The 19,984-nt window shown below is 53.6% G+C and overlaps 3 protein-coding genes across 3 annotated transcripts; 1 reads left to right on the plus strand and 2 right to left on the minus strand.

Annotated features, from left to right (window-relative positions):
• Positions 1 to 3,773: 3,773 nt before the first annotated feature.
• On the minus strand, positions 3,774 to 6,504 carry CD2BP2 (CD2 cytoplasmic tail binding protein 2). The gene is made up of 7 exons (XM_065924630.1): positions 6,112 to 6,504; positions 5,469 to 5,569; positions 5,102 to 5,237; positions 4,819 to 4,976; positions 4,299 to 4,734; positions 4,110 to 4,216; positions 3,774 to 4,022 (listed from the first exon to the last, which is right to left on the minus strand). Exons 2-7 carry the CDS (start codon positions 5,541 to 5,543, stop codon positions 3,912 to 3,914), a joined length of 1,023 nt encoding a protein of 340 aa, XP_065780702.1. The 5' UTR covers positions 5,544 to 5,569; positions 6,112 to 6,504; the 3' UTR covers positions 3,774 to 3,911.
• A 298-nt stretch (positions 6,505 to 6,802) lies between these two features.
• On the plus strand, positions 6,803 to 7,951 carry LOC136160668 (sesquipedalian-1-like). Its single transcript, XM_065924632.1, has 2 exons — positions 6,803 to 6,883; positions 7,154 to 7,951. Exon 2 carries the CDS (start codon positions 7,178 to 7,180, stop codon positions 7,805 to 7,807), a length of 630 nt encoding a protein of 209 aa, XP_065780704.1. The 5' UTR covers positions 6,803 to 6,883; positions 7,154 to 7,177; the 3' UTR covers positions 7,808 to 7,951.
• On the minus strand, positions 7,946 to 19,010 carry TBC1D10B (TBC1 domain family member 10B). The gene is made up of 9 exons (XM_065924629.1): positions 17,768 to 19,010; positions 14,540 to 14,639; positions 14,163 to 14,270; positions 13,955 to 14,061; positions 10,608 to 10,722; positions 10,428 to 10,493; positions 10,015 to 10,204; positions 9,526 to 9,680; positions 7,946 to 9,437 (listed from the first exon to the last, which is right to left on the minus strand). Exons 1-9 carry the CDS (start codon positions 18,697 to 18,699, stop codon positions 8,802 to 8,804), a joined length of 2,409 nt encoding a protein of 802 aa, XP_065780701.1. The 5' UTR covers positions 18,700 to 19,010; the 3' UTR covers positions 7,946 to 8,801.
• Between the last annotated feature and the right edge of the window lie 974 nt (positions 19,011 to 19,984).

Raw genomic sequence — 19,984 nt, forward strand, 5'->3', positions numbered from 1 at the left:
GGCCTGTGTGCCCCAACTATTGAAGCCCAACTGTCCTAGAGCCTGTGCTCCACACCAAGAGAAGCCACAGCAATGAGAAGCCTTCGCACCTCAACTAGAGAGTAGCCCCCCCGCTCACCACAACTAGAGAAAAGCCTGCACAGCAATGAAGACCCAGCACAGCCATAAACAGATAAAAACCAATTCTACTTATATAACATAAAAAAAGATGTAAATACTTAAAAAAAACTTTCAGTGAAAGGCACGGTTCTTCACTTCTGTCTTCTTCTTCCAAACCCATAACCCAAATCGAATCATAGGGGAAATTTCAGACAAGTCCAAATCTTAGGAATTTGATAAAAAACCATACCAGCACTCCTCAAACCGGTCAAGGTCAGTGAAAACAAGTGGGAGGAGTAGTCAGAACAGAGAAAGCTAAGTAGACATGACAGCTAAATGTACCACGGTGTTCCAGACAGGATTCTGAAACAACAGGCATGTTATGGAAAGTTAGTAAAACATAAATAAAAGTTTAATCCATCCACACAATGTAGTAATACAGTAATCCACCCATACACTGGAATGTTACCCAACAATAAAGGAAAATATAGTACTATTATACGTTACACGGATGAATCTTAAAAGCATGCCAAGTACGAGAAGCACACATAGGAAACACATTAGACCACATATGGGATGATTCCATTTGTGTGAAATGCCCAGTAACAGGCAAATCTCCAGCGACAGGAAGTAGGTTAGAGGTTGGCAGGGGCTGGAGGGTAAGTGAGGATGGCGAGAAATGGGGGAGGAACTACTGCTAGGTGGGGTTTCTTTTAGACAAAATTCTAAAATGAGGTTGTAACAATGCTTTCGCAACCCTGTGAATGTACTAAAAACAATAGTACTTTAAGTGGGTGGATTCTAACGAAATAAAGCTATTTAAAAATAGTAATGTCAAAAACAAAAACAAAAAAAAGTAAAAAAATAAAAATAGTAACATTGGTTCATGGGTTGTTAACAAATGTGCCACTGAAAGATGTTAACAACAGAGGAAACTGGGTAAATGCTCTGTACTATTTTTGTAAATCTACAAAACAACTGTAAGATACAAAAACCTTATTTATATAAAAATTATATAGTGATTTCCCTGGCCCTTCAGTGGTTAAGAATCTGTCTGCTAATGCAGGGGACAATGCAGGTTTGACTCCTAGTTTGAGAAGATTCCACATGCTTCAGGGCAATGAAGCCCCTGTGCCACAACTTCTGAGCCTGTGCTCTGGAGCCCACGAAACACGACTCCTGAAGCCTGAGCGCCCTGGAGCCCATGCTCTGCAACGAGAAGCCTGTGCACCATAACAAAGAGCAGCCCCCACCCACTGAAAGCAGAGAGAGCCTGTACACAACAATGAAGAGAGAGTGCAGCCAAAAATAAATAAATAAAAATTAAAACAAAACAAAAAAAGACTCTGCACTTCCAATGCAGTGAACATGAGTTCAATCCCCAGTCAGGGAACTAAGGTCCTACAGGCTGTGCGGGGTGTGGCAAAAAAATATTATATATATACTCACATATAAAAATTATATATATGTATATACACACACATATATATACACATACAGTTTGTTTGGTTTAAGGCAAGGGAGTTAAGTGTTGAGAGGGGCTTGAAATAGGGACATGGCGAACGAAGAACTGAGTGAGGTTTAACATGGGGAGAGGCATTCAGCTGGATGGAGTGCTAGTTTACTGTTGAGACTGTTAACACATGACCTCAAACTTAACACAGCACAATTTTATTAGTTCTAGCCGTGGTTAAAAGTCCCAAATGGTTTCACTGGGCCAAAACCCACGGTGGAGCTGCGTTTCTTTGTTCCAGCATCTACAGGTACCTGCATTCTTTGGTATCTGGCCCCATCTTGCAACTGCAAAGCCAGCAGCAGGTGTTAATATCTTCACCTCCCACTCACTTTGATCCTCCTCAGTCCCATTCACTTAATAGGACCCATGTGAACATACTGGGCCCGGCTCACTAATCCAAGACACATCTGTCATTAACGTGATCATGTCTGCAAGCTCCCTTTTGCCAGACAGCCATACATTTACAACTTCTGAGGCTTAGGATGTGGCTATTTTGGGGGGCCATTACTCTGCCCACACCTGTTGTCCTCAGGGATGTAAACACAGAAGAGATGTGTCCTCAGCTTTGGATGGAGCCTGGGATGCCTGCAGGACATCTGGAGGAACTTCCCCTTGGCTTCCACCTATTCACCAAACACTACGCACCTCCCATGAGTCAGTCACCGGGGATATAAATGTGAATACTGTATTTCATTGGTCCTAAGACATCTGTTTTTTCACTTTGGAACATATCTGAAAGCAGGATGCAGCTTTGAATCAATGATATCTTACAACTGCAACAGGCAGGGTTTTCTTTTGAACACATGAAGACATCTTACAACTGAAGGTATCTTGAAGTCAATGAAATCCAGGTCTGGACAGAGCACTAGAGTGGGCCCCACTGCTATGACGTTAATTATTATAGAAGGTAGCTGCCTCACTAGAGAATCAAGTATCCCCACCCAGCCCCTCCACCCTTTCCTGGTTCTGGGCCTGCCTCCTTCCGCCCCAGGACGCCCTTTGCCCCGTGGCTCTGCTGCTCAACTCTTGGCTAACTGACTCCACCAGAACCACGGCCACACCCACGTTCAGCTCTAACACATGAACTGGTCCATGAACTGGCCCCGCTCCCCTGGTGTAACCTCGACTTGGGCCCTGTGGTTTTCCCCCTGGATGCACATGGGAAACACCTGGAAAACACCTGGGAGTTTTTAAAAGACCCAGGCCATTCCTAAACCAAATCATTCATAATGTCTGAGGAGTGATGTTCCCCCATAGATTCCAACAGAGAGCCAGGTGGAAAACTAACTGGTGTGAGTGAGGAGAGGCATGAGGCAGCACCGGCGGGAGGTGGAAGGTGTTAGGTCCAGACTACACAATGACAATTATCAGTCTTCCTCCCAATCCTCCCCAGACCCACTCTGAATGGAGAGGACCAACCCAGTTCTCACAGTTTCCTAAAATAACTAAACAGAGTCAGACATATTGTAAGAGCCCAGGAAATGTAAGCTGCAGAGACTCCAAGGCCAGTCAGAAAGGGCCTGGTGCCAAGAAAGGCCTTTGAAGGGAGTCCACTGGGTCGGGGACAGTCCTCTGATTAGCTATGTAACCTCCAGTGAGACACTGCCCATCTCTGGGCCTGTGTAGACTGGCTCAGGTGGCCTTGAAAAGTCCTTTAGGTGCCAACACTGAGTCTAGACTTTACCTCAGGGGCCATTTCTATCTGCTTCTAAGAAGCCTGAGACAGTGGGGAGCAAACCAGTAAGCATCAGCCTTCCTGCTCATTCCCAACAGATGTCCCAGCCCATCCAAGCCTCAAGTCTCCACTTCTGGGGCTCTATCCTATATTGGTTACAAGGCAGAATATCTTAGGTCCTAGAAGCCAAAGACCTAAGAACAGCAAAACAGGAACCCCCAGGGAACTCTGGAGAACTGCATGTGAGTAGAGAGATTTTTCAGTTGAGAACAGAGTCCGGACTGGGAGGCCACAGGACACCGGACAGGCCCGGCTCTGCCCCAAGGAATGGGAAACAAAGGTGAGGTGGTTGGAGGGTCCAGAGAGAAACTCCCAAGGAGGAACTTCATGAGAAGAAACACTAAGGGCAAGAACAAGTCCAAAGGGACCTGGAAGAGGTTCCCGGCTCCAGCTTCTGGCCATCAGCACAGCCAAGGTCCCTAATACACAACTAAAGGCTTTTATTGGGAAAAGGAAGTTGACTGAAAAGTGGCCCCCAACATCTTCACTGCCTGAGGCAGCTAGGGCCTCCTCCACAGAGTCCAGGCAAGAAGGGACCACCAAACTGGGCCCTCAGGAGGCTCAGGTGTAGAGGTCAAAGTCAATCCGTTTGGAGTTGTAGAACTGGCCACCTGGGGGGTCCAGCTTCCGGCAATAAACGCCATCTGGGAAGTAGCCTTCGTTCACCCAGGTCTGCAGGAAGAGAGGGCAGAGCTGGGAGAGAACTGATGGGGTGGGGGGAGGGAGAGAAGAGGCATAGCAAAGTAGAGAGGAGCTTACCTGCATCTGGGTGCTGGTGAAGGGCCCGTACAGCTCAGCATCCCCTGTGTTCTCCCACTTATATTCCCACATCACGTCCGCCAGACCATCTCCGGGCGACTCTGCTTCTAAAATAACAGGCCAAGTCATTTGGGCCTCCAATGGCCTGCTCCCTGCCCACAATCCCCCTCCACTGCCCTTCAATCTTACCTTCCCTCTGGGCAGGGGTTGGGGTCTCCAGCTCCCCTTCCGCCACTTCCTCAGCAAACATGTCCAGGGAGGGGGGCGGTGTGGGGTCACGGGGTCCCTGGGTCTGGCACCCCAACCCCTTCAGTCGCATGGCCAACCGTTCCCTTGTCTCCTGATACACTCCCAGGTTGCCCTGGGCCACCATCTGGTCAGCCAACCCGGACAGCCGGTCGAGGCGCTGGGGGAAACTGGGCCGTCCGGGCCCCTTGCTGCCCTCTTTGCCTCCCCCTCGGGCTCCCAGACGCCTCAGTGCCCCAGCCACTGTCTCTCTTGGCAACATCAGTTCCAGAAGGCCCTCCAGGAGGGCTTGGGTGCTCATTGGCGTCTGGCCCAGGCTGTCCTCCTCCTCTGAGTCTGACGGTGGCCGCTGATCAGGTGGCCGCTCCCTGATCTTTACCTGCAATGGGAAAACAGGAAGGTTTTATTTCTGACAAATTGCCAGCAAGGCCCAGGCCCAGCCATGCTAATCTCCAGGACTCACCCAGTCAATGTTATCCAGCCAGCTGTCTCGGATTTGAGCATCCCGGTTCAAGAAATAGTTGCCGTCTGCATCAAAGTGGCCTTCCTCCATCTCTTCCTGTAAGTTGAAGGGTGTGATCCGCACTCCTCCCTCACTGGGGAGCGTAGCTGCTTCCTGACCTGCACCCAGACAGACACAAGAATCCCATGCTAGGCGTGCAAGAGACAGGAGCCTACCGTCCTCCATGATCCCAGACGTCCCTATTTGTTCCCCCAGCAAAAAGTCAATTCTTGGTACAGCTCACCTTCCACATCCTCTGAGGCCAAGATGTCATATTTGCTGGACCCTTCATCCTCCTCCTCCTCCTCATCGCTGTCCAAAGAGTGTTTGCCTTTGAAGCGGCTCCCGGGACCCCCTACCCCAGCTACAGGGTCCACCAACTGTGGGCAGGAGACAGAAGTTAAGAAAGAAGCAAGTTACTGGCTATGACCCCAAATAGTCTAGGATCTACACTCAAACTGAAAATCCTGCAAAGCCATATCTCAGAAATATGCGGAAAAGCTGGCCCTTTCCATCCTTTCTTTGTCTCTCCAGATCTCTCTTCTGGCTTCTAACTAATTTTTTTTTCTCCCCTCACTCCGCCGCAGAACAGAGGAGTCTGGCCCCCTCACCTTTTTCTTGGGGACACTGATTTCATCCTCGTCATCATCTCCCACGCCTTGGAAGGTCACTTTCCTCTTTGGCATGACTGGACAGAAGGGCTTTTCCCAAACTGAGCAGAAGGAAAGAGTGCAGATTAAGGGAATTGAGTGAGGAGGCAACTCCCCGCGAGGGGGCCCCCTGCACAACAGATCTTTCACTTGGCGGGTACTAGATCCTCTTTGGGAAGGGAGGGAGTACAGAATCAGGAGCCTAAAGGGGAGCTGGCAGTCCAGAAACCCCCCGGGACTTGGCTTAGCATCTAAAAGAGCTGCTGGAGCGGAGACGCAAGAGCGGACTGGCGGAGGGGCTCCTACGGGCACCCCCACCCCTGAGGAGAGGAGACGGGCTCCCCCACGTGACCACCCTCATTCCAGGCCCCAGCAGTGCTGGGCGCGATGTGCTCTGCAGGCAAACACCCGCTCCACCACCCCCAGCTTCCTCGGAGCCGGAGGGGCCCCGGCGGACCCAGGACCTAGCGCCCTGGCAGCCCCGCTCCTCCCTGTGCCGAACTCCCAACTCCGCGGGGTGACTCCCAACTGTCTTGGGCTGTATACAAATTAGAAAGGCGGCAGGGCCACGGGGACACCAGCAGTCGCCCCGGCACGCGCTCACCTAAGGATCCAGGAAAGGTGGGGGAAGAAAGGGAGAGAGGTTTTCACCAGGGCTACATCCGGGCCACCCGCCCGCCACCACCCGGAAGAGAACTGCGGAAGCCGTCGGGGAAGGCCGGAAGTGGCTTCACTCGGGTTAGAGCAACAACTGAAGGAGCGGGCGGAAGTACGCGCCGCGCGGGGAGAGACGCCCCCTCCCAGAAGTGACGCGAGCCGTGTGGGGCGACTATGGTGAGAAGAGGGGACGTTTGAACGCCTAGATCCTGATCGGACAAGGATGGCCGGAAGCGGTCTCGGTTTCCTCCTACAACAGTAGAGGCTCTGAGGAGAAAGTGGAGCCCGCTTTACTGAAAGGGCCGCCCAGGTTCACGATGGAGGAGCAAAGTCCCAGCAGGGCCGGTGGGTTTCTGCCCTAGTTTTCTCTTTCCCGGGTTGAGTCTCCTTTTCCCCACGGCTGGCTCTGCGCCCTTCATCATCTCATTAGAAATCTTGCCTTCCTACTCTTGGCGACCAGTTGTCCGCCCTTTGCTAGCCCGAGGTGTAGCCTTGCTCTTGTCCCAGAGGTTCTCCGGGAGCTCGGTTCTCCAGGAGGCTCCTGGGACACTTTCCGAACCCAGCTCCTTTTAGGACCCAGGGGAAGTCTAAAATCAGCCACCTCCTATCCCCTGGGTAAGTTCCTGGTTTCTGAGGTGGGGAGAGTCAAAAATAGGAGAGGTGGCAGTGGCACCTGTTCCCAGTACCGAGACCTGAAGTCCCTTGTGCCCTCATCTCAGGTAGGCCTGGGAAAGGGCCGTAGTGGATATCCGCGCCCCCCCCCCCCAACCCCAAACAGGACCCCAGCCCTATAGTCCTGCCCAGATTTTGTAATTTGGCCCAAGGGGCAGAAGTGAGGTTGGGACGTCCCTCTTGAGGATACTCAAGTTTGAATCCCTCTAGACCAAGACCAAGACTGGGCCCAGAAAGAGCCTACTGGAGCCAGAGGAGGGTAGTGCGGGGGTACCCCGGATAACCAAATGCACCACTCCTCCTTTTTCTGCTCCTAGGGTTTCTTCCCACAGTGGGCTACCATGAAACTGCACCAAAAGTCCGTGCTCCGTTTCTTCCGTGGGTACAGAACACAGGCTCCAGACCGGGAGGGCATCCTGCTAAAGAAGGGGGCCCGAAATACCAGCTATCAGCGCCGCTGGTTCATCCTGCGGGGAAATCTCCTCTTCTACCTGGAACACCAGGCTGACCACACACCCCTGGGCCTCATCCTGTTAGAGAACTGCCAGGTGGAGCCACGCCTTGGAGCCACAGAACCCTATGCCTTTACCATTCGGACCCCAGGGGGAGGTGGGCGGGCCTACAAGCTGGCAGCAGAAAACCCGGAGGAGCTGAGAGCCTGGCTGTGGGCGTTGGCCGGAGCCACCTGGACGCGGCTGGCTGTGCTGCTACGCCCCCTGGAGGCCCAGTACCGGGAGCTGTGTCAGGCAGCTGGCCAAGAACCCGGCTCACCCCCAGAGGACTGTGGCTCCCCAGCCACCCCCAGGACCCTCTTCAGCTTCCAGGAGTTGCACGAGCACTTTGGAAAGGAGATCCGGATGCTGCAGGCGGTCCATAGACAGTTCCAGGAGGCCAGTGACAACGGAGGCAGCAGATCCCCAGCAGGTGGAGGTGAAGCAGGAGCTCAACAACTGTTGATGAGCGGCGACTAATAGACTAAAGGCCCAAAGGTACCTGCCAAGACCAGTCAACAGCTTCAAGAGACACCCAGATCCTTGCTAACTCACCACTCCCTCCCTCCTTGTCCTTATTTTAACCCCATTCATCAAATAACAAGGCAGAAGACAGGCCCAGGTACAACAGCAGGTTCTTTTCCGGTTCCTCAAAGCGCCGCACAGGGTGGGGGCAGAGACAGAAGAACATGTAAACATTGGGTTCCACCCCCTAGAGCTCAGGGGAAGGCCCCTTACCCAGGAAGGGGCTGGAGGGTTGGGAGGGACAAAGTGAAAGGCAGGGGCCCTGGTCAGACAAAGCAGGGGAGGCCTGAGAATAGAGAGGAAGGTGGGTGAAGAGGAAGGAGAGCAAGGAGGGTGGTGGTGGGAGGTGGGAGACATTTCCTGTTCCAGTGCATGTCCCCTTAAATAAACTAGAGTGCAAGAACACTGGGGAGGGAGAACCAGGGAACAGAAGATGGAGTGAACACCCCCACCCTGGGCCAACCAGGTCCTCTGTACATAATTACAACACAGAGATGTCCAGAAGGAGAGCAAGAAGAGCCTGGGCCCCCAACCAGGAACTGGGGGAGACAGGCAGGACTGAAGGGGGTAAAGGAACCCAGCTTCACTTCATGGGTAAGGGGAGTGACTGGAGTGTAAGAATCTGAAAACTGCTGACTCCCACTGCCACAAGTCACCCCTGTGATGACCAAAGGCCAATCAGGAGGACGGCACCTGGGAAGGGACCCCAGTTGGGCCGAGTTGGAGGTGAGGTGTCCATTGCTCCCCCAGGGAAATGTAGCTGCCCCCCGTTCTCTGACTGTCCCGGCCATGTGGGGATCAGCGGCTGGCACGGAGATGGGGAATCAAGCCACTTTCCTCAGAAAGAGGGACAGCCTGCCAAGGGCGGGCTGGGAGCAACACCCCAGGCTAGGTCTGCTCTTGGCTGAGGGAAAAGAGGGGGCCACACAGTCCAGCCCCAGGGCAGAGGTCAGAAGTATGCATCCTGCCGGGCCTCTGATGCTGAGGACCTGTCCCCGCTGTCCTGGGGGGCGGGTGGTCCATCTGCCTTTCGACGCAGCGAGAGCTTCCTGCCCTGGGCCTTTTTCTCCTGCTTCTGCCGCTCCTTCTCCTGTTTCTGCTGCTCCTTCTCCTGTTTCTGCCGCTCCTTCTCCTGCTTCTCCCGTTCTTTTTCCTGTTTCTGCCGCTCCTTCTCACGTTCCTTTTCCTGTTTTTGTCGCTCCTTCTCCTGCCTCCGGGCCTCCTTGCCGCTGGGGGCCAGAGGGGCGCTGTTGCCAGTAGGCGAAGGAAGGGATGGATGCAGTCCCTCGGCGGTGACCACTGGCCCTGGGGCAGGCCCTGCGCTGGCCCTGCGGACGGGAGGGGGTGGGGAGGGGACCCCTCCACCTGCCCGGGAGCCTCGGCTCTTGAGGCCAGGGAGGCTGAGGAGGCTGGAGGAGGGACCCAGGGGGGGCAGCTGCCGCCGGCGCTCCTCGTGGATGGCCCGGGAACCGTGTAGTCTCCGTGAGGGCCGATACTGCAGCTCACCCCGGGTTTCCAGCCACTTCTTGAGCTGGGCTGCATTCTCTCGCTCAATCAGTGCTTCTGTCACTTGGAGGTTGGTCACCTAGATGGAGAAGACATGGGTACCAGGGTGAAGTGGGGGGTGGGGATCTACTGAAGCAGGTGTGAGGTATGCTAAGGCCAGGACCTACCTCGTGCACCAGGAAGTCCTCCTGCATGCACTGCTGGGGCAAGTTCCGTAGCTGCTCCATGGTCTCATACATGCCTTGGCAGGAGCGCAACTTTTCCACCGAGCCCAGCGTGTGCCGCAGCAGCACCAGGGCCACCCGGAAAATGATCTTGACGCCTGCAGGCCCGAAGAGAAGAGGCCATGGGTGATCAGCCTCGGAGTCTCAGCCTGGCCTATGCAGGGGGTACTCACAGCCCCCATCCCTTTGTACTGCTGACCCAACAGATGAGGAAATGGAGGCCTCAAGAAGGAGAAAATGAGCCGCCAGGGGATTTAGGTTCCTGGGAGGTAAAGCATGCTGTGGCTGGTGGCAGAGCCAATAAGATCAAACCTCAGTTTCTCCAGCTCCAAGATGGATCTCAGTGAAGCAGCCTGCTGTCAGCAGGTCCCACTCTGGCAGCCACCATGGGAACCCCAGTCCCCCTCCTGGCCTGCGTGGCTACAGAAGTACCTTCACAGAAGAACATATCCCAGACCCGGAGCACTGAAGCCCAGGGCAGGGTGCGGGCGAAGATGCACATGAACCACTCTGTCATGTAGAGCACGGGATCGATGCGCTGCCGTCGCAGGTGCCGATGCGCCAGTGGGGAGGCCCGACGCAACAGGGCAAAGAAGATCTCTCCGTCCAGCTGAATGGCCTCCTGAAGATGGGATGAACCATGAGAAGAGACCCCCTGGCTGTGGGCCCACTGGGGTAGGACTGGCGCTGGTAGTCAGATCCCATCCATGAGGTGGAATCCTCACCTCAGTGGGAGGGGCCCAGAACAGACAGCCAGAAGGGCACAGGGTGAGGCAGGACCTGGCCCGCCCTGCAGTCTTAGGAACAAGTCATAGCCCCAGATGCACCAGCCTCCAGACACTCACCAGCCCTGCGCTGTAGTAACCGGGGAGGTACTTGTCGCAGATCTGCACCAGGCACCAGAAGGCTTGCTGAGAAGGACAAGAACAAGGAGGGAGGGATGGGGCCAGAGGAACGGGGCAGGGAGCTCCCCCATCAGCCCTGCAGGCCCAGCCCCTCCCCGACCAGGTCGGGTGTCTGCTGACCTCGGCAGGCATGTGCATGAGCAACACTGCGGCCACGGGGGCCTGGGCCTGGCAGTAGCCCTCGTCGGGCCGGTAGATCGTGTAGGCCTTCAGAATTCGATACAGGTCCTGCTGCCTGTGGGTATGGGGAAAGGGCGATCAGGAGTTGGGAACTCCCTGCCCCCAAACCACCCCCCCACCAACCCCACCCCAGACTCCCCCAGAGCTTGTGCAGGATCAACTCCAGAGCTTTACCACCACACACCTGATCTAGCTGCCTTCCTGATCCCACCTCCCGAGCTTAAGCCAAAGTCTCAGATCATCATGGAGGCTTTCTCCCAGGCTCCAGCCTTCCACCCTGGCTGCACACCCACATGCTCCCTACCCATTCCCCACACAGGCTCTGCTCTCTCTCCATCTGCCAATCCCTAAACCCTCAAGGTCACCTTCTCCAGGAAGCTCTTGACAACTGCACCATCGGCCCTCTTCTGGCACTGTCTGCGTGCTTTTACCTCCCAGCAGGTGCTCTCCTAGGGCAGGGCCCGTCTTATCTGTCTGACTGGATTTCATCAGTTTTCCCCCAGGGCAGGGCCTTGGTTCTCGTGGAGGCCTGGGAAGCCAGCTGGGCCTCAGATTTTCCTCTTATCTCTGCATCCAAAAGAATACACTCTCTGCCCCAGATCTGTCCCTTTTGCTTGAGGGTGCTCCATGGCTGTATGAGGGAACTCCAACCCCTCAGCCCCCCACTAGAAAGCAGAGGGCCTGCCACCCCTACCCACAGCTGGTTGTCACATCGTATAAACACTACATTCTGAATTTCACCCGTGTCGAGGCCTTCTCTCCACCTCCACAGTTACTGAGCAGCTCAGCCCTTCATCTCTTAACCAGGGAAATGTTCATAACCTCCCAGATCCTCTCCCTGCCTCCAGTCACACACTTCTGACCACAGCTTACAACAGTGTTTCTCAAAATGCAGTCACTGAAGTGTGACCTTCATTTGTGTTTTATCTGCACACCTCCCCACTGTTATTTTTTCTCTACTTTGTAATAACATCCATGAAATGACAGGTTTGATATACTAGTTATTTCACCTAATATGTATTAAATATTTAACTTCCACAAGCTCTCACGCTGCTTTCACCCACCTGCCTGCTTCTGTGCCTCTCTGCCTCCTCCCGCTGCTATGAGTGAACTATTCGTGAATCTGACCAACCACAGCCTTTCCACTGGGTCCCATCCCCTCTTGCCTACACAGGCCACCCTTCTAGCAACCTTCCCATCACTTGGGTAGCATCCATTTTTCTCTAACTACAGATGCTGGCAGTATACCAACATGTCATTTCCTCTAGCTTATAAAAAATAAAAAACATCTCTCTACCCAACTTTCCCCTCTGAATATCACACCATTTCTTTCCTGCCTGTTCAGGCAAACCCACCTAGAGTACAGACTTGCTATCCTCAGTCTCTTTCCTCTCATCCTCCAGTCGGGCTTTAGTCCTTGCTCCATACAAAACCACTTTTATCAAGGTCACCAATGACCTCCACATTGCTAAATCCAGAGGTCAGTTTACAGATTTGACTTGACTCGATCCATCAGCAGCACTTCAAAGAGCTGATCCTGAAACTTCTTCACTTTTCTTCCAGGAAACACTCTCCTGGTTTTCCTTCTAGCTTTTTCCAGTCTCCTTTACAGGTCCTTTCCCATCTTCCTATTCTTGAAATGTTAGCACTGTAGGCTCAGTCTCTGAACAGCTTCCTTTCATATCTACACTCCCTGCTTTGATGACCTCATCTAGTCCCATGGGTGAGATCTGGTCCCATCTAGAGGCTGACATCTCTCAACTTCCAATTTATCTCCAGTTTAAATCTCTCCCAGACTTCTCTGGTGGTCCAGTGGTTAAGAGTTCACACTCCTACTGCAGGGGCACAGCTCTGATCCCTGGTTGGGGAACTAAGATTCTACATGCCGAATAGGATGACCAAAAAAGAAAAACCCTCTCCCTGGACGCTGTGTATATTGTATATCCAGCTTACCTGGCATCTCAACTGGATGTCCAGTGAGTATTTCAAACTTCACATTCACAAAATGAGTTCCTGATACACCTCTCAAGGTTATTTTTCCCCATCCACCCATATCAGTATATTCTAACTCCATTCATTTTAGTTTCTAAGACCAAGAACCTTAAGAGTCTTCCTTATCTACTCTGTCACACATACACCACTCCACATCTAATCCACTGGCAAATCCTTTTGGCTCTACCTTGAAAATGTATTCAGAGTTCAACCTTTCCTCCCCACAGTTCCACTGCTACCACCCTGGTCTTATCTACCATTGTCTCTGTCTGGGGTTATGGAAACAGTCAACCTGGTCTCTGTTTCTGCCCTCGTCTCCAATCATCTATTCTCACCACAGCAGCCAGAACAATCCTAGGGTTTTTGGATTTTTTTGGCAGAGTTGCACAGTATGTGGGATCTTAGTTCCCAACCAGGAATCCCAGGGATCAAACCAGTGCCCCTGGCAGTGGAAGCACGAAGTCTTAGCCACTGGACCACCTGGGGAGTCCCAGAATGATCCTTTTAAAACACAAGTCAAAAAATAAATAAAACACAAGTCAGATCAGGTCATTTGTAACCCCATCTCCACTCACATTCTCTATTGGCCTTTCTTGCTTTAAACTCTTCTATTTACCACCATTGTACATACAACATATTTTCATTCTTTGTTGTCTATCCCTACTAAAATATAATAAGCCTGGAGAGGGCAGGAGTTTTTATCTTTCATTCACTGCTATCATCTGTAACTAAAACAATACCTGGAAGATAGCAGGTGGTTGATAAGTACTTGCTGAGAGGATGAACTTACTGTCAAAGTTTATCCACGTGCTCCCACAAGGAGCTGAGAACCATCTAAAAACATCTGGCACACTACTAGGGAGCGATATATAGACTTCTCGAGGAAGTCTGGCAAACAGAACAAAAATCGAAGGGCCCTGGCACAGCATTTAAGGGCCCTTAACTGCTTTGCCAGCTTCAGCAGCTCTACCCAACGCCACTGCCCAGACAGAGCTTACATAACCCCCCAGCCAGGGAAACCCTGCCCCTCGCTCTGCTTCCATCTATCCTTCAAAACCTCACTCACATGCAACCTCCCCAATGAGGCTCTGACGTGTCCCACCTCCCCCTCTCCAATACCCCCATGCCACTCCATCAACCCAAGTCAGTGTCTCCCTCCCTGGACCCATCCTTCAGTATGTCTTGACACTCAATTCATGAAAGACCACTCCTGCAGAATTCCTGGAAGGCAAGAACTGCTTTCAGCCCAGCCCTGCATCCAACCACCATGGACACACACAGTCAGCTTGCCTTACCCGTGCCCGCCTCGAGCAGCAAACATCTCATGAAATGGGAACTGGCGGTGCAGGTCCTTCTCGATCACATCCAGCCACTTAGGGTCCCCAGGAGCCCGTTCCAGCTCCTGCAGTGGGACAGCTGAGATTACCTCAGACTCTGAGGGGACAGATGATGGCCCTCACACAGACCGTGTCACATGGCCCCACACCCTGGAGCTGTGCGCACCTCAAACTTGCCCGGGTTCTGCTCCAGGAGTTCCTTGCTATTGGACAGGTACTGCCAGGCTTTGGCTCTGAGGGAGGAGGGGATCCCCTTCCGGCAACGCAGCTTCACCTAAGGCAGGGTGGCCAGCAGGGGAACAGCTTCAGTGACTGCCACAGCCTCCAAGCCTTCCCCTGAAGCCCTCAGGCTCCCTGGGACACCCGACCTGGCCTTCTATCTTTTAAAGTTACTCCTCCCCCAGGCCCAAGAACCACCTACCCCCAACATGGTCCAGAGAGCAGTAAGATCAGGTTCCTGGGCTTCCCCAGAGCCCGTGGGCTCACTCTGTCCTCCCCACCCCCACCACATCCACAGCCCTGCCCACCACAGCCTTCTCAAACCTTCTGGAAACGCCGTGACAGCCACTTATCCCAGTGACTGAACATCTCCAGCCATTTGAGCTCCCGCTGCCGAGCCACATCCACAGGAATGGAGCTCTCTCTGAGGATATGGGGAGTAGGAAAGAAGTCAGTAACAGCAATATAAATCCTGATCGCTGGAGGAACTGAGGCAAGCCACCTCCCAACTGCCAATGAGAGACCAGACCACAAACACATTCTATGAGCTATCAACACATCAAGATGTCTGGTCACTCGGCCCTCCAAGGCCCTAATTCACCACCGAAAGGAATTCTCTTTGGACGGAATCTCCGAACAGAGATCACATTCTCATGTTGGACATCTGTACAGAGGCTGTGTTCAAATCCCACTTCTGACACATAAAAGTTGGGGAGAGAGTACAGGATATGTATAAAGTATACTTTGTACTGGGGCTTCCCTGGTGGCTTAGATGGTAAAGAACCTGCCTGCAATGCAGGAGACATAGGTTCGATCCCTGGGTTGGGAAGATCCCCTGGAGAGGGGAATGGCTACCCACTCCAGTATTCTTGTCTGGAGAATTCCATGGACAAAGGAGCCTGGTGGGCTACAGTCCAAGGGGTCGCAAAGAGTCAGACACAACTTAGCAGTTAACACTCTCACTCTCACTTCACATGCTTTATATTAGACCTTCGCCACTTACTCACTGTGTGGCCTTGGGCAAGTCACTCTCTAAGCCCCAATTTCCTCATTTGTAAGATGGAGAAAAAAACAGTATCACCTAGCACGGCCTCAGTGAGTAAACAGTATTATTATCCACAAAATTAAATACAGAACAAATATCTGTCTCCTTATAAGCAACTGAGTTTCCTTCTACCAGACTCTTGAGATCCCTTGAACCATCTGCAATTTCCTCTACCTCCTCCTCCTTGGAATCACCCCAGATTACCAAGCAAATGAAGCTCTCCTTGCACTGCCTGCTCACTGTTCTAGCAAAGCTTCACACTCAAGATACGGCATCAGTCTTAAAACAGTTACCTGGAGGAGCCAGCACTAGGTGAGTGAAATGGGAGAAAACACATGTTCCCAGATAGACCTGAGCTCAAATCCCACTTGTCCCTTAGAAACTGGGGAGTCTTAGCAAGTGAGAATCAAGTCTCTTCCTTATCTGTTAAAAGGGATGCCACCACCTACATCACCAAGTTACAAGAGGACTACTGAGAAACTGTATATAAAGGACTGTTAAATGAAAGGTTTAATGTTAGTTTCTTTTGTCCCAGAAGCTCCTTAAACTGAAAGGTGATTTCTCATTAATCTCTATCTTAAAAGTCAATTCCAAACTCTACTAAAGGCCAGGAGGAGTAAGATCCCTTTCCGGCCCTCAAAATGTCACAAGCTAGCAGAGGGATGACGGCATGTGATGAGGGAAACGCAATGACAAAGATGCACAGAAGAGGCAGCTAACTGAAGTAGGGGCCATAGAGATCAGGGAAGGTTTCCTGGAGGAAAGGACATCTGAAGGAAGCCATGAAGGATTGAGTAAAAGATGGCAGGAAAAGACCAGAAGGCCATTCCTGGCTGATGATACAGCCTGAGTATGAAGGGAGAAAGACTACAATCACTTCAACAGGACACAGCACACAGCACATGTGAAAAGTGGTGGGAAAGAAGACCAGAGAGGCTGTCAGGGCTGAAAATAAGGAACCTGTGTCCAGGCTAAAGCTTAAATTTTATCCTGTGGACAGTGGGAGCCACTAAAAGCTTGTACGATAATGTGCCCCACGGTCAGCCTGACCTCAGAAGTAGATTCTGCCAGCGTGAAGATGGATTTTAGAGGGACAAAATCACAAAGCAGAGAGTCAGCACCCAGCACGGTGCCTGGCACACAAGAGGGGCTCACTAAAATCCAATTCAATCCAAGTTCTTTAGGGCAGGATAGCACTGAGGAGAGCACCATAGGTCACGCGGATCCAAATTATTTGAATGGGGCAATTCACAGGATTGCTCTAATCCTGTTTCTTCATCTGTGAATTAGGTACAACAATGCCTCCGTCATGCATGGGAAAGCACCAGCCTTCCCCACACAGGATCGTGAATGTTGATACTCGAAGAATTTCTGAAATTTTGTTGTTGTTGGATTATACACCCTGCATTCTTTAGAATACCCTCCTACAGGGCTTCCCCCAACACCAGGCAGGTCCCCCTGACCCCAACACACACAGTCATGACTAAATCCTCCTCATTCTTCACAATTCAGATCAGTCTGGCTGAATTCCCAGACTGGGCAAAAGATCCCTTCTCTAGGTGCTCACAAAACCCTGTGATGATCTCCAGGCTAAACCTAACATATTACGTCGAAACCAACGGTTTAAGTATTTGTCTCTCCCTCTAGATGATGAACACCTTGAAATGCCTATTTGATTCTCAGTACCCAGCACAGGGCCTGGCACTTGGGTTCTCTGGCGATGCTATACAGTGAACTGACCAGCAGGTTAAAGGGGTACAGGACCAATGGGCAGCATCCAAAGAGAGGAAAGGAAGAAGTCAGAAGTAATTACACCCCCACCTTAGGAGTGACTCAGGCCCCTGGAGGGAACTAGGAAAGAGTAAGCCCGGCTGGGGAGATGAGGAAATGGGGAAGAGGCCTCCCCCACCCCCTTTCCTTCAGTGAAAACACAAGCCTGCTCTTCTGTTTCACAGAGACGCCCTGCCTTCGGGTCTCTCCTCCATCAGACTTCCCCAACTCATCACCCCATGAGACCTAGGGCTACGAGGGAGAGGTGCTTGCATCCCTCCAGACTTTCCCCCTAAGGGACCAACGATCTCCATCAGAACCCCTGTCTGGTCAAACCACCAGACTATCCGGCCTGTAGCTGGAGATTCCCATCAAGGAGCTGGGACAACCGGAGGTATCATCATCTCATTCTACCTTTCACTTCACAGAGGAGGAAAGTGAGGCCCTAACTCCAATGGGGAAGGCACTCACTCAAGGGCATGCAACCCACCACCAAAGGCAAGGCTTAGACTCAAACCGAGAACTCCTAACACCTGGCCTGAAACCTTAACAGGCCGGTGCCATAGAAAACCTCAGGATGCTCTAGGCAGGACAGGATCCTTAAGCATCTCACTCCCACTGGTCACTCCCCGGATCCTCAGAGGAGGATGCACTGAGAGAGTGTAGGCAAGGTGTATCCTTTCCTCCCTATCCCACCCCACCTCTGCTTCCCTGAAACAGGCCCAATGGGTACTCACAGGCTGCCTGAATACTGGCTGCCCCCAAGGAAGCCGTACTTGTCCGTCTTGCGCAGGGCCAGCCCGTTTATCTCAGAGTCTGAGCCCATGGAGCTCACATCATCCGCCAAGGACTCCAGGGTCCCAGACATGAGGCTCACGGAGTCCAAGTAGCTCAGGGTGTCTGGGGCCTGCCCTCGAGGCCCAGAGATGCCAGGTCCCAGGCTGGACATGGAGCCTAGGTCCTGAGAGTTTTCAGCGGGCTCCGGAGCTGGGGTCACCGTCACGACAGCTACCTGGGCCTCAGATGTCCCTGAAGAGCCTATACCAGGCCCTGAAGGGTCCTCGGGAGCCTGTCCAGTTGATGCTGATGTTGCTGCCGCAGCTCCATGTCCACTTGTCACCTGTCCTGCTGTCACAGCTGCAACCCGTGCAGTCACACCTGAGGCCACTGTGGTTCCCGGCTTGGGGGCGAGCGGGGGTTTGGCTGTCAGGGCCCCAGGAGCCGTTCTTGAAGGGGTCCTGGTGAGGGTCCCGGGTCCAGGATCGGGTGAGGTTATAGCCTCCTCTGTCTTCGGAGGGTCTGCCCCTGGGGCCTGAGCCACGGACATCTCGGCTCCAGCCACAGCCTCGGGCACGAAGGGCTCCGGGCTGGAGACCTGCGCCCTGGGGGCATCGGGTGAGGCCTCCAGAGTCTGTCCCACCTCCGTGCTGCCCGTGACCGTCGGGCCGGGGGCCGAGTCTGAGGTCTGGGTCGGACCCGGCACCCATGCGGGCCGCGCCTCCCCGGGGGCCACCAGGGTGACCGGGGCCGAAGTGGCCGTGGTCACTGGCGGCCCCGGAGCCACCACCAGGACGGGCCCGGCCCGAGAGCCGCGGGGCGGCGGCGAAGGGGCCGCGGGGGCGCCATGACGGCGCGGCGGGGCCACCAGGGGCGCCGGGCCCGTCTCCATGTCAGCGGGCCGCCCCTCACATCCCCCCGCAGCGGCGGCCGCAAAAGGCGCCGCCCCTCAGGCCGCTCCGCGCCGCCCGCCGAGGAAGGGGAGAAAGCGAAGGGCGCGGCCCGACGCGCGCCGGGGTCGAGGGCGGCGCGCAGGCGACTGCCCAGCGCGCGGAGCCGGGAAAAGGGTCCCGGGGCGCCAGGCCGCCGGGGTCTCGCTCGCGCCCTCTACCTCCCTCTCGCTCTCTCGCCGCCGCCCCCTCCCTCCCGCGTCGGGCGAGCGGCAGATCTCGCGCCTGCGCACACGCCCCGGTGCCGGCCCAGCGGCCTGCGTCTCGGCGCTTTACGCCTGCGCGCGGGCAGTCCCATCGCGCTCCTTTTTTCTCCCGCCTCGTCAGAGGTCTTGGACGAATAATAGGAGAGAGGGAACTGGGTTTCTGCCAATCGTTGAGAGGGTGGGTGGGGCTGGAGGTGGGAAGGGGGTGGGTAATTTGGGAAGAGGAAACAGAGAAGGCGGAGGGTTATAAAACCAATGTGAGGACGAGTGAAACCTAACGGAGGCGGGACGAAGAGATTAACTAATAGAAAAGAGGGAAGCCGAACCTCCTGGCCAATAAGGATGACTGAAGAGTGACAGACCGTGGAAGGAGGCGGGTGCTGTGCGAGAAGAGGCGGGCCTATCTAAAAAAGAATGGTTAAAAGGGAGCCAATGAAAAAAGAAGTGGGCGGAGGTCAGGTTGACAGACAGTGATAGCTATTTGGGCGGTGACAGACAGCATCCGCAGTCAATAGCAGCTGAGGGATTCTTTGGGTCGCCCAAGAAGGTCCGGAAGGAATGACAGCTGCGAGGGGCGGGCCAAATTTGCGATTAATTTGCCTCGTCAGCCAATGAATGCATCCTCTCACTTTAGTGATAAGGGAGGAAGAGAGACAGCTGTCTCAGCCAATGGCAGCATCCAAAGGAAAGGGGTGCTACCAGCAGGCGGTGCCAAGCCAGGGATGTCGGTGACAACCGGAGACAAGCGCGGGAGGGGGTGACAGTTGGGGACAGCGCGAAGAGGGGCGGGGTTCGGGGGCATTGGTGAAACCCTTAGCCAATAAGCGCCACGCTGCCCTGCCTGAGTCCTCTCTTGGGCCAGTTCTCCATTCAGCTCCCAAACCCACCACTTGATTCGGTGCTCTCTGATCAAGTACTCTTGCCCTTCACTCTGTCTCTCATTCTTATCCCAGTCCGCTACAAACCCCAGGTGACTATAACAAGACCCCCAAAATCCTGTAACTCGTCCTTCTGGATCCAC

Source organism: Muntiacus reevesi, chromosome 2 (genome assembly GCF_963930625.1).
Source record: "Muntiacus reevesi chromosome 2, mMunRee1.1, whole genome shotgun sequence".
NCBI classification, from domain to species: domain Eukaryota; kingdom Metazoa; phylum Chordata; class Mammalia; order Artiodactyla; family Cervidae; genus Muntiacus; species Muntiacus reevesi.

Coding starts and splice junctions, on each gene's coding strand:
- CD2BP2 (XM_065924630.1), bottom strand. CDS start 5,543: ATGCCAAAGAGGAAAGTGACCTTCCAAGGCGTGGGAGATGATGACGAG. Junction 4,977..5,101: donor GGCCTCAGAGGATGTGGAAG/GTGAGCTGTACC, acceptor GTCTGGGTGCAG/GTCAGGAAGCAGCTACGCTC. Junction 4,023..4,109: donor TCACCAGCACCCAGATGCAG/GTAAGCTCCTCT, acceptor CTCTTCCTGCAG/ACCTGGGTGAACGAAGGCTA.
- LOC136160668 (XM_065924632.1), top strand. CDS start 7,178: ATGAAACTGCACCAAAAGTCCGTGCTCCGTTTCTTCCGTGGGTACAGA.
- TBC1D10B (XM_065924629.1), bottom strand. CDS start 18,699: ATGGAGACGGGCCCGGCGCCCCTGGTGGCCCCGCCGCGCCGTCATGGC. Junction 10,494..10,607: donor TCATGCACATGCCTGCCGAG/GTCAGCAGACAC, acceptor TGTCCTTCTCAG/CAAGCCTTCTGGTGCCTGGT. Junction 9,438..9,525: donor AGGACTTCCTGGTGCACGAG/GTAGGTCCTGGC, acceptor TTCTCCATCTAG/GTGACCAACCTCCAAGTGAC.